Source organism: Myotis myotis, unplaced genomic scaffold (genome assembly GCF_014108235.1).
Source record: "Myotis myotis isolate mMyoMyo1 unplaced genomic scaffold, mMyoMyo1.p scaffold_m19_p_3, whole genome shotgun sequence".
Taxonomy (NCBI): domain Eukaryota; kingdom Metazoa; phylum Chordata; class Mammalia; order Chiroptera; family Vespertilionidae; genus Myotis; species Myotis myotis.
The window spans coordinates 108,435,709-108,450,725 of NW_023416335.1; the positions used below are offsets into that span (position 1 = coordinate 108,435,709).

Genomic DNA, 15,017 nt, shown 5'->3' on the forward strand with positions numbered 1-15,017 from the left:
AGTCATGGCACAGGTGGTCCCTCCAAAATTCAGTCTCTTTGCCGCTCATGATTGAGGTGCAGACAATCTTCACAGAGCTGACCCACACTCGCTTGCCCTTTTTGAGGATATACACAGCAGACATCAGGAACCAGGGTTGGACACTGCTGCCTTCGATGTTCACGTGTATACCTGATGATCTGCTCACCAATGACATTTCCCTGCCTTGATTACAGACCATTGGCCTGTCACCTTTCTTGCTATGACTTTTCTTCCTCAAGCATCACAGGCTGAAGAAGAAACTAAATTCTTTCCTTTATGAAGACCTTTTTCCTCTGAATGTACAGTTCCCAGCAGGAGTGTGAATTAAAGTTACAAATCCATTCCCTTCTTCATTCACTCCTGACCATTAAGCAACACTCCTCCAGGCACCAGAGATAAGGGCAGGGGGCCTTTTGTTTTATCTGTAGTATCTTATCTCCATCCCTGACAGAGACGGCATTGGAAGTTCAGAACTGAGTTTGCAGGCGGCCCCGAGCTTGGCAAGCCCCTCTTTCTGGACACTTTTCCTGACTCTTAACCTTCTTTGAAAGGGTGAGAAAGCCACACTTAAGTCTGGAATCAGTATAGTCCAGACCAGCCTGAGCCCTGCACAGCTTGGAGCAAAGAAGGCTGGCTTTGGGCTTCTTAGCATCTGTCCAGTTTAGACCGCACTCTGTCAAGGTCATCTGTGTACTTTCCAAGTTTGCTCTATCTACTGTTTTTTCCTATTTAACAGAAACTGATGAGCTACCTTCTGAATTCTGCCCGCCCCTAGACCCACCTTCTACCCAGAGTCCTTTAGCTCATTCTTTGAAAGCGTGTGTCTCTCTAAATGTAGTATTAGGTTTTCTTTTGTGTTGGGAAAACATGGACCTCTACCTACTTGTGATGTCAAATCCTCAGAATTGCAGTGGGGCTGAAATTCCAAGGCTTACCGGGTCCCTCTTTCCAGCCACTTAGGGATCCCGGAATGACAATGGAAGCAAGCTAGGCTTCTTGAAGGCTGGGCTCAGGACAGGCACAGTATCACTTCTGCTCACGTTCTATTGGAGCAAGTCTCAGGCCATCCACGATTCAGGGAAGGAGAGATAGATGCTGCATCCCAGTGGGAGCTGTAGCCCATGAAGATGGAGATGGAGTCATCATTCATTGTTGGACACAGTTAGGGACACAGGAATAGAAATACAGGATCCAGAACCCCTGAAACTGTGTGTGTGTGTGTGTGTGTAAACTAATAGGAATTTCATGTATTAAGTTTTAGTACAGATCTGTCTGTCATGCCTCTGTTCACCTATCTTGATAGTGGCAAAAGTAAAATCTCTAAAATTTTGGCAATCCTTGAAATCATGGAATTTTAGAGTACACAGAAACTTTAGAATTACCTTGTGAAATCATGCCCTGCATTGACTCAACTGTGACAGGGAGAATTTTTATTGTCTGCCAACAATTACGTAACAAGATAGTATAACCAGTTTTATTAATTTGGGAATTTGACATGCATCAGTGTTCTAATTATCTTATTACTTTTTTAACAAAAAGAAATAGTTGCATATTACAACATAAAATTAAGTCAGTTTTTTATTTCTCACTAGAGGCCCAGTGCACAAAATTCGTGCACGGAGGTGTGTGTCCCTCAGCCCAGCCTGCAACCTCTCCAATCTGGGATCCCTCTCACAATCCAGGACTTCTGGCTCCCAACTGCTCGCCTGCCTGCCTGCCCCTAATTGCTTCTGCCTGCCAGCATGATCACCCCCTAACCACTCCCCTACTAGCCTGATCAATGCCTAACTGCTCCCCTGCTGACCCGATTGCCCCTAACTGCCCTCCCCTGCCAGCCTTGTCACCCCCAACTGCCCTCCCCTGCCGGATTGGTCCCCCCCAACTGCCCTCCCCTGCAGGCCTGGTTGCCCCCAACTGCCCTCCTCTGCTGGCCATCTTTGACCACATGGGGGTGGCCATCTTGTATGTTGGAATGATGGTCAATTTGCATATTACCTCTTTATTATATAGGATGTTTTAATCAAACCTTGTTGATATAATTAACTTGTACATAGTTACGATGCTAAGAGACATAGAATTTTATACATAAACATTTTTTGTGTTTACATTATTGAAAGTTGCACATTTTGTTCATGTGTCAAGAGCATTAGTAGATGCTCAGGAAATGTTTATCAAGTAAAACGACTGTGGCCATAAAAGTAATTTTATGGATGCACTGAGTGTAATCTAGGGAATACATTTATTATAATTATCATGATTATTCTGTCATTGGATATTGAAGCGCTTCCCAACTCCTGCTCACCCCTTCTATTTGAGGTGCTGATTTATTATGCCTAATTCTGAAGACATCTTGATACAAATTGTCTTTCAAATATAATTATCTTAAATTAGCCTGAAAATAAATTTCAAGAAGTGAAATTGTTCGTTTATGTTAATCCTCACCTGAGGATATTTCTCCATTGACTTTCAGAGAGAGTGGAGAGGGAGAGACAGAGAAACATCGATGGGAGAGAGACATACCAATTGGTTGCCTTCCACAGGAGGATCCAGCCTGCAACCAAGAGGCACATGCCCTTGACCGGAATAGAATCTGGGACCCTTCAGTCCAAGGGCCCACACTCTATCCACTGAGCCAAACCAGCTAGGGCAAGAAGTGAAATTATTAAATCAGGGTACAGATTTAATAACTTTAGATACTTATTAACATATTCACCGCAAAGGAGTTTTCGGTTTATATTGGCACCAAAAATACATGACTGTGAAGTTTCATTAGCCCATTATCTTTTTGTTTATTAATATATTTTTATTGATTTCAGAGAGGGAGAGAAAGATAGAAATATCAATGATGAGAGAGAATCATCTATCAGCTGCCTCCAGCACACCACCTACTAGGGATTGAGCCTACAACCCGGTCATATGCCCCAACCGGGAATCGAACTGTGGTCTTCTGGCTCATAGGTCGATGCTCAACCACTGAGCCATGCCAGCCATGCTAGCCCATTCATCTTTAAATTATTTTATTTTGGTGCTAACAATGGTTATAAAATGCTGTTTTATTAGTGTTTCTTTGATCATTGGCAAGGTTGAAAATCTTTCATGTTTGAGACCAAATTTCTTCTTAATAACCTATGTATAAGTTACGCTTAAAAAATATTTCCCCACACAAGTGCTAAGTGGTTACCCTACCCCAGGCCACTTGCTGTGTAATACTTTCAGGTGTGGGTGCTGTGGCTTCATCCAGCAGGCCTTCACAGGGCCACTACCAGAGGTGGAAGTCACTGTAGTTGCACATCAGTGACGTAGTGATTAATCTTCTTTTCATGTACGCACATTTACAATTCAAAGGTAACTTCTTTTTTCTTTCACTATATTTTTCCACTATTTTTTGAGCACCTACGAAACAAAGAATCCTTAAGAAGTTGCAATCCCTTTGGGAAATACATAAAATGCAGAGAGTGATGGGAGCTGGGCCCACCCAGTTCGCCAGTGGTTCCCACACATTCCACTCAAGGCCCATGTTTCTGATTAGGGCTTGACAGTTGAGGCAGTGTTCCACTGTTTCTAAAAGAACTGGAAGCATTCCCTCCAGGGAATGAAATGCAGCAGCAAACCTTGTGAGAGCATCTGGGCTTTGCTTTATTCATCGCCCAGACACCTTTCCTCTCGGAATTGTAACTTGTATGTAAGCCTCTTCAGAAATCCCGTACTTTCTAGTTCTTTAGGCTTCATCTCTGTCCTCAAAAAATTAGTTTTGAATGAGATTTCTTTTGTTATTGTTGTTTTTTAATTGATTTCATAATGGAGAACCATTGTTTGGCTGCCTCTTGCACGCCCCCTACTGGGGGATTGAGCCTGCAGCCCGGGCATGTGCCCTGTCTGGGAATCAAACCCGTGAACTCCTGGTTCATAGGCTGACTCTCAACTACTGAGCCACCATTGCTGGGCTTGGATGAGATTTCTTTTTAAGGTGAAGAAGAGAATATCACCCAATTGAAGAGTTGGCTGTGCTGTCTTCTTTTTCCTTGGCAAGCTGAGGATGTGCCTATTTATTTTAGGGCACAGTGTCTGAGGCCCTCAGAAGCTGCTGAAACTATTACCCCAGGTTAGCAGCAGCGCTCAAATGGCTGCCAAGTCTCAGCCTCTTCAGTGAGCCAGAGCTGGAGACTTTTCCTCCCCTTGAAGTTGAACGTGAATTGCTGGTGTGTGTGAGAAAAACCCTGAGGCAGGCAGGCAGACACACAGGAGGCCTACATAGACCCAACAAGGCCAGAGTTGTTCATTTATAATTTTCTAGCCAAAATTTATAATTGAATTACAGTGTAGGGATATAACTTTGCTAACATTTGGAAAATGCTTTCCTACCAGAAAGGGGTGGGAGAGGATCTCCAGAGGAAATTCTTTTCTTCGTATATCATAATTTTTCACTGAAAAACAATTTAAATTGCTGTCAGTCCTATGTTAATGCTGGAAAACAGTTGAGCTATATGGAATATTTGAACCTTCTGTCTTCCTATGAGTTATGAGACATAAATTGTAGGAGCATGATGGAGTGTGCCTCAGCTCCACTGAGGGTGACAGGTCAGGAGAGTGAAGGCAGGTGAGCTCACACCTAGTCAGACCACAGCCTTTCCATGAGGCCGAGGCAGAGCATGTGGGAGAGGCCACGCTGCATCTGGGTGCTTCAGGAGCCAAAGAACAGCATAGCTGACCACCTGTCCTCTTCAACCTGCTCTGCAGGTTGCAGGTTGGTCGGCCAGGTCTTTTGGGGCCTGTGACAGCTGGAGAGCTGGTCACTGGTCAAGGTCACCGTGAGGGAGTCTCCCTGAAGTGCAGAATTGGGACACTCTTGGGTGCCCTAGAAGCGATATGTGTAATGGTGCCCCCACTATACTCCCAGACCTGTGCCAGGAGGGGCAGCTGGCCTTGGGGAGGCCTTCTGGGCACCTGGATGCTGGCATGCTGGCACCTGGGAATACCTGAGGTGCTAGCTGCACCCCCTCACTCTGCGCCTCTCCTCCAAAAGGGTTTGAAGTCACGTCTCTCAGTGACACTCCAACCTGTTGGTTTGGTATCTGAGGACTGGAGTCACAGAGCCTGGGTGTCATTTAGCCACCCACAGGAAGCAGGCTCTGTTGTTTGATGGTATCAGGCCTCAGTAACATCTTGCTGGGGTTGTGAACAGTCACGGCAGACTGGGAAATGGGCTGCATGTTCCTGGTGAATTTGGGTGTGGTTTTGCATTTCCTTTGGCTTTGACAGCACAGCTGTGTGCATGATATAGTAACATCTTCAGACAGTTCTTATAGAATCTACATTAGTTCAGTAAGGGGCAGTGTGACAGACAGATTTGGGCAACTCTGGTTACAGTGTTAACTGATAAATGAGCTGGTTCATTCAAGGGGTGAGGTGTTATGACTTGAAACGTTCCTGTGAATATAAGTCATTCTTTGTGGTCTCTTAGTGTTGATGTTTCTTGGTTAAGTTCCTCGGTTTGTAGCACAATAAACATACAAGTCTTGTAGTTGGAGTGCCCAGTAAATAGGGAGAGATTGGAATATGTGCACATTTAACTTCGTCAATCCCTTAACATGTGGCAGGTTCTGGGGCAATGAACAAGCCTGGCAGTTCACCTTGAATGAGACAGGAGCTGTTGGCCAAGTTGCAGACAAAGCATGTTGAACAGTTCCTGCTGATTGAAGGACTATGGTCAAGGTCCTTTCCTAATGGCACACTTAAAAAAAAATGTTGTTGTTGTTATTGATTTCAGAAAGGAAGGGAAAAGGAGAGAGATAGAAACATCAATGAAAAGAGAAAATCATTGATCGGGTGCCTCCTGCACGCCCCACACCGGGGATCAAGGCTGCAACCCAGGCATGTGCCCTGACTGGGAATAAACCATGACCTCCTGGTTCATAGGTGGATGCTCTGAGCCACGCTGGCCGTGCCTAATGGCACACTTTTAAACGAGCACAAAAAGTTCCAGGGTGACACTGATAAGCGGCAGTCTCACATCACATCCTTCTCCAAGCTTTGGAGACTCCTTTGCAGATAGGACCTCATTGCATAACAGAGCTGTGAGGTAGGGAACCTGAGTCTCATCTCCCACCTTCAGGTGAGGAGGCACTGAAGTGTCCACTTTCTGAACTCTGCTCCCTCACAGCAGCTCTTCCAGATTTCAAACATGTGCCCTTTCTGTTGATCCAAGAGCACTTATAAAATACAGCTCTGTCCTTATGCCATCTCCCAATCTGTCTTGTAAGCTGTCACTTCACATTCCTCCTCCCTAACATCGCCTCTCCAGGCCTTTGATCTTAGGATGTCTTTCCTGGCCCTTCCCTGACCCCTCTCTGCCCACCCACCCCCATCATCTTGCAGTGTTGCACACTTGTGCCACTAAGAACAGAGGAACAAGTTATAGCCAAGTATGGCCTATGTGTTTTGTCCTGCTCAGTTGGAATGTTGCCAGAAAGAGCAAATTTGATTTTAATATGATATAATCAAGTGGATATTAAATACTTAAGTTGTTCAAGTCACAGTGGTAGGTGGGTGAGTACAGCCATGAATGACAGGGAGTTTCAGGCCAACTTCTCCCAGTGCTTAAGGAGGAGACAGTCTGACAAAGGTTACAGGCATGTAATGCCTATCCTGGGGCAGCAGGAACACGGGCCTGGTCGGGCTGAGTTAGCCTCCTCAGTTAGGAAGGAGGGATGTCTGGGACAGTGGCTCTGTCTGCCTAGTGGACTTTTGTAAACACAGCCACTCTCTTCCTGCAGCAAAACAGCCTGAGCCTCCATCTCGTTGTGCTGGGGTCCCTCCACATCCTCACCTCTCCCTTCTCCCAGTCTTCCAGGAATGCTCTCCCACCCTTGTGCCCTCAGACACCCTCTCATCTCCTGTCATCACCCCCGTCTTCCAAATTTTCAGTTTCCTTCTCCCTGTTTGCCCGCCCCTCGACCTTCAAAACAGCACATCCCTTTATTCTGCCTCTGCCTGCTCCACTCCTGCCTCCAGTAGGCCCGGTTCTGTGGTCATCCTCCCCTCTCCCCATCTTTTCTCTTGGTCCACAGCTCTGCAGAGTGAACTCCAGGGTCCCTGGGCCACAGCCCTCACTGCCCTGTTCCCTTTTGTTTCCTTCTGCTCCAGCTGCCTGCTTGATCTCCCCCATCTGATGAGCTTCTCTGCCCCAGGTTGATCTTCTCATTGACCTATGTTCCTCTTAGAAAGCTTCTGCAACTGCCCCCAAATAGGGGCAAAATTCTGGGGTCAGCTGCCCAGACAGTGGTCCCTCTTTGCTGCCTCCTCAAAGCCCATCTTCCCATTAGGCCCCCTTCCTCACTGTACCATCTGCCAAAAATACCTTTTTTCTGCTAGGCTCCCCGTCTGCCCAAATTGTCCTTGAAGAGCCATCTCTTCCATGAGCAGTCTCTGGTACCCACTCCCTTGATGGGAAGAGTCTGATTCCTCTGACCCTTCTACCTGTGTTTCCCTGTGGTGGCTACTATTGTCTGTCTTGTAGTTATCCCACAGCAATTCTGTTCTCTTCTGCCCATGGGTCCGTGGGCTCCTTTCCTTCTCACACTGGACCAGAGCCCTAAGCACAAGTCCATTACTGCTGTAGACAGCACGGGGCATTGTAAACAGTGGGCATTCAGGAAGTTTTTAATAAATGATTTTTTTGGCAGCCCTCCCATTCTCTCAGAGGAGATCACCTGATTCCAACCACAGCATTGAAGATGCCCCTCTCCCGTAGTCAGCCTGGGGGTAAGCTAGGTCACAGCAAGCTTCTCTGACTTCCACCATTCTTCACTGTTTTAGGTTTAGGTTTATCCCCAATCTCAAAGTTTTCTGAGAAACAGAATTTAAGATTCTTTCAGGTCCACCATCAAAATTCCTGTATGTCTTGACACGCGCTAAACAGTCTATGGTTTAGTACAGGTTAGACCAGCCGTGGGCAAACTACAGCCTGCGGGCTGGATCCGGCCCGTTTGAAATGAATAAAACTAAAAAAAAAAAAAAAGACTGTACCCTTTTATGTAATGATGTTTACTTTGAATTTATATTAGTTCACACAAACACTCCATCCATGCTTTTGTTCCGGCCCTCCGGTCCAGTTTAAGAACCCATTGTGGCCCTCGAGTCAAAAAGTTTGCCCACCCCTGGGTTAGACTCTTGTCATCAGGCACCTAAGGACATGTAACCAACTGTCACCATTCTGAGATTTGTCTGTGGCACCCCCACCGTCAAAGGGAGATGAATGTCACAACAGTCAGGAGCTGGGCGGGAATGGAAGTCACTGGTGGCTTTGAGATGACCATGAGCTTCCTGCAGGAGATGGCGGGCCGGGCGCTAAAGCAGACGGGCAGCAGGAGCATTGAAGCTGCCCTGGACTACATCAGCAAGATGGGCTACCTGGACCCAAGGAAGGAGCAGATTGTGCGAGTCATCAAGCAGACCTCCCCAGGTGAGCTGAGACCTGTGACCTGTGAGTGAAGATGGTTTGTGATTTAAAAACACAAAAGGCGGGGAGGGGCGCGCAGGTAGTGGTTAACCAAAGAACATACTAATATATACATCTATGCATAGCCTATGGACACAGACAATAGTGTGGTGAAGGCCTGGGGAGGGGGCGGGAGTGGAGTGGAAGGTGTCAATGGGGTTAAAAGGGGGGCATCTGTAATACTTTCAACAATAAAGATAAATTTAAAAAATAAAAAAAACACACACAAAAGGGAGGTCCAGTGTGGCCTTGATCAGCAGATTACCTCTGGGCACATTGCCGATTGTCTGTAATGGGTGAGCCTGTCCTGCTCTGACATTTGGGCCCTGAAAGAAGGGCTGAGGGGGAGGGGGGGAAGGCGGGGGGAGGGAGGGTGGGCAGCGGAGAACAGCAGTAGATCATGGGACCTACCTGGGTGCCTCCCATCTGAAATAACCTGTGGTACTTCCTATGGGGGGAGGGGGGAGTACTTGTTTGGTTTTATAAAAGATTAAAAAAATCATTGGATATTAAAATTAGGCAGAGTGAGAATAAAAATGTTCTTTTTACTTTCTCTTAGGCCTGTGGAGGGGTCTTTCAAAAGGGAGGCTTATTTCATTGATTCTAAAACACTGTTTCTCATACTGTGAGAGCTGCTGCCCAGTGGCAGAGGGTGATGGTACTGGGGAGGCCAGAGGCTCCAGAGCAGACACTTTGGAGCAAACACAGCTTCCCTGGCTGTCAGTGATAGTCCTCTTCCAGGATGGAGCAGATGGGACAATTTTCTGGTGCCTGAGACCCCTGAGTGTGATAGGGACTCATGATATTTAGCAAAGGAGTTTCCCCTATTTTGTAGAGTGATAATTGTACAGGCTTTGTAAGCTGTATCTTTGCTGTTAAGAGGACACAAACTGTTTTCTTCTTAACAGAATGAGTTTCCTTACACAGTGCCCTGCTGGCTGTCCATATCAAGGTGCTTAGCCTCTCTGGTTTTGTCTCAGAGCACAGCTTCCAGGGAACTGACCCAGGGCCATGCTCTATGGGGATTTTCTTCTGCATTGGCCTTTGGTATTTTATTCAGTGGTACAGGAAACAGCAGTGTTTCACTATAACTTCTGCCTGATGTGGTGGCTGTGGAGGGTCTTGGCTTTGCCAGGGGTTCCTGTGAGGGCTCTCTGTGGGCAAGGCAGACCTTTGATTCAGGGGCAGCCTGGAGCTGCCCCAGCAGAGTTCGGCCTTGCCCAAGTGCCTTCATTCATGGAAGAGCCTGAAAGTGCCAGAAGCCGCTGGACAGACCTCTCTAATGCCACTTCTGTTCTTTCTTTCCTCTGCAGGAAAAGGCTTGGCGTCCACCTCTGTGCCACGGAGGCCAAGCTTTGAAGGAGGGGGAGATCCCTTCCCCCCCTACCATTCGATGAGCGGGGCCTACGAGAGTAGTGGTGTACTGGAGGAGGTGCCCCGGCAGTACATGGACTTTCTCTTTGCCAGTGTCAGTCCCCACAGCACGCTTGGTGGCCTCCAGCACCAGTCCAAGGGCTACTCTGCAAGTTTGGAGACTGCCGGGATGAACTTCCCTGTGGACGGGCCTGAGGGCCAAGGCGTCCTGCTGCAGAGCCCACACTACAGGCCACACCTGCTGGTGCCCGGGGCACCCCTGGGCTACGGCGTCCAGCGCAGTCCTTCCTTTCAGAACAAGGTGCCACCGGACACTGCAGGGTATGCCAGTCTGGCTGCCAAGGGTCCGGCTGGGCAGCCAGGGGCCGGCCACCCCTTCCCAGTGGTGGGGGCCACAGCAGGTTTATACATGTCGCATCCACACCACAAACAGGCCCCTCAGGTGCACGTGATGGCACCCCCGCAGAGCCTGCTGGCCCCCTCCAGGAACAGCCTCAATGTGGACCTGTACGAGGCCAGCAGCACCCCTGTCCAGTCGTGGCCGGTGCCCACGCTGGCCCGGCGAGACTCTATGCAAAAGCAGGCTCTAGGGCTGGAGGGCTCTGTGCCCAGCAGAAGCAGCTCCTTCAGCAACCACCAGCAGCCTGTGGCCGCGGCTTCCCCCAACACCATCACAGCAGTGACAGCGGCCCACATTCTCCACCCAGTGAAGAGCGTTCGTGTGCTCCGGCCGGAGCCACAGACGGCTGTGGGGCCCTCCCATCCGGCTTGGGTGCCCGCACCCACTCCAGGGCCTGAGGGGCCCGGTTCCACTGATGAGCAGCCTCCACCGTTGGTGGGTGTGGGCCCCTACCCTCGGGATGTGGACGTGAGGTGCCCACCCCCACCCTACCCCAAGCACCTGCTGCGGGGTGCTGTTGAGCAGGTGGACATGGACTGCCTGTGTGCGGGGGTGGAGCAGCGGCTGTGGGGTACCCCCTCTGAACCCCCCAACAGGGGCCACAAAGGTGCCAAGGCAGACCGAGCTGGGAAGGATAAGAAGCTGATCCAGACCTCTCCCGTTCCAGTTCGCAAAAATAGCCGTGATGAGGAAAAAAGAGAGTCTCGAATCAAGAGCTACTCACCCTATGCATTCAAGTTCTTCATGGAACAGCACGTGGAAAATGTCATCAAGACCTACCAGCAGAAGGTCAACCGCAGGCTACAGCTGGAGCAAGAGATGGCCAGAGTAATTTCTCCTTTCAGTCTTCCTAAGCTCTTACCAGTAGAATCCCTTTTCTTTCTGTTTTATGCACCTTTGGTACCAACCAGTTATCCCCTGGCCCTGGTCTGGTTATGAGGGGAGGACTTGGAGAATTACAGGTGTTCCAGCCTCCCTTCCCCCTTCCCTGGACTGCAGGGATTAGTTATGACTGTACACCATGTGCCAATGGGAAAATTATCAAATGGGCTTTTATATGTTGTTATCATTAGCAAAGTTCATTAAGTTTTATTAACTAGTAACAAAATACTTTGGGAAGAGTTTTTATGAATTGAAATTGTGGGATTTATAAAGAAAAATATATCTAATAGGGATTCATTTATCCTTCCTTTAAGTCTATAATTAACAAGTAATGTTTTGGGTTTTTTTTAATATATTTTTATTGATTTCAGAGAGGAAGGGAAAGGGGGAGAGAGATAGAAACATCAATGATTCATTGATAGGCCGCCTCCTGCACACACCCTACTGGGGATCAAGCCTGTAACCCAGGCATGTGCCCTGAACAGTAATCGAACCCTGATATCTGGTTCACAGGTCAATGCTCAACCGCTGAGCCACACCGGCCAGGCAGCAAGTAATGTTTTACTTGACACAAAACTGCTAAAGGAGGTAATTAATGAAACTATTTAAATTAAATGGTACAGTAAATTAAATCACATTAAGCAATAGTTTCAAGTTCTAAAACTAAAATTTGTACTCTCTATGCTCTCCCATTTTCATTGATTTTTTTCTTTTATGTTTTTTCATTTTTCCCTGAGCTTTTATTAAAATACTAGAGGGCCGGTGCATGAAATTCGTGCATGGTGTGTGTGTGTGGGGGGGGGGTCCCCTCAGCCCGGCCTGCATCCTCTCCAATCCGGGACCCCTCAGGAGATGTCCGACTGCCGTTGTGGGATTGGGCCTAAACCAGCAGTCAGACATCCCTATCGCAGTCGTGGACCATTGGCTGCTAACCCCTTGCCTGCCTGCCTGCCTGCCTGATCGCCCCTGACCACTCCACCTGCCTTCCTGATGCCCTCAACTGCTCCCCTGCCGGCCTGATCCCCCTAACTGCCTAACTGCTCTCCCCTGCTGGCCTGATTGCCCCTAACCGCCTCTGCCTCAGCCCCGCCACCATGGCTTTGCCCAGAAGGACATCTGGTCTAATTAGCATATTACCCTTTTATTAGTATAGATTAGGTTGCTGCCCAGCCGGTGTGGCTCAGTGGTTGAACATCAATCTAGGAACTAGGAGGTTAGGGTTCAATTCCCAGTCAGGGCACATGCCTGGGTTGCAGGCTTGATCCCCAGTAGGGGGTGTGCAGGAGGCAGCCAATCAATGATTCTCTGTCATCATTGATGTTTCTATCTCTCTCCCTCTCCCTTCCTCTCTGAAATCAATCAAATATATATATCTTATATCAGTGATGGCGAACCTTTTGAGCTCAGCATGTCAGCATTTTGAAAAACCCTAACTTAACTCTGGTGCCGTGTCACATATAGAAATTTTTTGATAATTTGCAACCATAGTAAAACAAAGATTTATATTTTTGATATTTATTTTATATATTTAAATGCCATTTAACAAAGAAAAATCAACCAAAAAAATGAGTTTATGTGTCATCTCTGACATGCGTGTCATAGGTTCGCCATCACTGTCCTATATAATAAAACCCTAATGTGCAAATCGACTGAATGGCAGAATGACTGGTCGCTATGACGCACACTGACCACCAGGGGACAGACGCTCAATGCAGGAGCTGCCCCCTGGTAGTCAGTGCACTCCCACGGGGTGGGGGGGTGGTGCCACTCAGCCAGAAACTGGCTAGCGCAGTGGCAGGTGGGTGGTAAGGAGCAAGGGGTCCCAGACTGTGAGCCCCAGACTGAGAGGGATGTCTGACTGCCAGCTTAGGCCTGATCCCCCCTGAGGGGTCCTGGACTACGAGAGGGTACAGGCCAGGCTGAGGGATTCCCCCCCCCCCCTGCCCAAGTGCACAAATTTTGTGCACCAGGCCTCTAGTATTTAAAAAAAAATTAGGTTGTTCTTAGAGTTCCAGGAATTTTGTGGTCCCCTTTCCACAGATTTTTGTTCATAGAGATTTCCTTTAGTTTTTAAGGGCCTAAAGTCACAGAGAGATCTATTTTGTCTTCCCTTTGGATTCTGGATTTGTGTCTGTATATGGATATAAAGAACAAAATGGATTGTTCTCTTGCTTGGAGTATATTGGGTCCATTCTCCTGTCTTCTCATTCCTGTAGGTCAGGTCAGGGTCCTATCAGTTCTAGGGCATCTCCCACCAGCTATTTTCTGTCAGGGTTCCTCTGATATGACCCTTATTTTCTTTCTCTGCAGGCCGGACTCTGTGAGGCTGAGCAGGAGCAGATGAGGAAGATCCTCTACCAGAAGGAATCTAATTACAACAGGCTGAAGAGGGCCAAGATGGACAAGTCCATGTTTGTGAAAATCAAAACCCTGGGGATTGGTGCCTTTGGGGAAGTGTGCCTGGCGTGTAAGGTTGACACTCATGCGCTGTACGCCATGAAGACCCTGAGGAAGAAGGATGTCCTAAACCGGAATCAGGTGGCCCACGTGAAGGCTGAGAGGGACATCCTGGCTGAGGCAGACAATGAATGGGTGGTCAAACTCTACTACTCCTTCCAAGACAAGGACAGCCTATACTTTGTGATGGACTACATCCCTGGGGGCGATATGATGAGCCTGCTCATTCGGATGGAGATCTTCCCGGAGCACCTGGCCCGCTTCTACATTGCAGAGTTGACTCTGGCCATCGAGAGTGTCCACAAAATGGGCTTTATCCACCGAGACATCAAGCCAGACAACATTTTGATAGATCTTGATGGTCACATCAAGCTGACAGATTTTGGTCTCTGCACTGGATTCAGGTGGACTCACAACTCAAAGTACTACCAGAAAGGTACTGTCTTAGACATACCACACCTGCTTTACACATCTAGACACAACTGAGCCATTTAAAGCAACTGTTTCCTGCCCTGGTGGCTCCTAATCATTATGAAATTATGTGTCACTCCATCCTATATAATAAAAGGCTTATATGCAAATTTTCCCCTTGGGAGTTCGACCAACTGGGAGTTCAACCGCTCGCTATGATGTGCGCTGACCACCAGGGGGCAGCATGGAATAAAGGAAGGTCCCGGCCGGCAGCCAGCTGCCAGGGGAAGGAAGATCCCAGCCGGCAGCTGGAAGGCCCCGATCGGCTCTGATCACCGGCCCGGCCTAGGGACCCCACCCGTGCATGAATTTGTGCACCAGGCCTCTAGTTATTTTATAATTTGGTTTGACATCCTTTTCTCTCTAAAGATATGTGTGAGTGTATTTAAGTTTTACTATGATATTTTTAGGCCAATAGGCAATGAGAGGTCATGGGGCCTTTGTGAGAACCATCACTCTGCCCTAAATAAGCCCTAAAAAATAAGTTTTACAAACTCCCAAGGAGTATTTGTACAGCCAGCCTCAGGCATTCCACACTATCTGAAGTATCTGCAGTATCTGTAGAATCTGTAGGTGTAGATATGGATATAGGTATGATAATAGTTTAACTCCGGTTCCTGTAGTTCTGCTATTTTGAAAAATCAAAAACAGCTGGCCATTATTTATGGCTTGGATTCTTAAAGTAGTTATTTTAATACTGTAGCTCAGGCTTCAGTTTTTATTTTAACTTAAAACTAATCCTAAACCATTTAATTTATTCCCATTTTCTGGCATTTAAGTCATTTTATTATCACATTTTTAAAATCCTCTTATGCTTTTCCATGCTCATCTTAAAGCACATCCTGTCGAGACTGACCTGAGATGGGCGCAGAGTTCCCTCAGTTATCCAAGCCTCCAGTGCAGCCTGCAGCTGCT

At 47.7% G+C, this 15,017-nt stretch overlaps 1 protein-coding gene across 5 annotated transcripts in view; it reads left to right on the plus strand.

Moving 5' to 3' along the window:
* The window catches only part of LATS2 (large tumor suppressor kinase 2), a 91,697-nt gene that overhangs the window by 66,852 nt on the left and 9,828 nt on the right, over positions 1 to 15,017 (plus strand). For 4 of the 5 annotated variants that reach the window (XM_036297480.1, XM_036297483.1, XM_036297481.1 and 1 more), the window contains exons 3-5: positions 8,350 to 8,482; positions 9,832 to 11,120; positions 13,485 to 14,067. In XM_036297480.1, the coding sequence (XP_036153373.1) occupies positions 8,350 to 8,482; positions 9,832 to 11,120; positions 13,485 to 14,067 (2,005 nt within the window). Of the gene's footprint in view, positions 1 to 7,703; positions 7,783 to 8,349; positions 8,483 to 9,831; positions 11,121 to 13,484; positions 14,068 to 15,017 lie in introns of all 5 variants that reach the window. The other variant, XM_036297482.1, reaches the window with a different exon arrangement.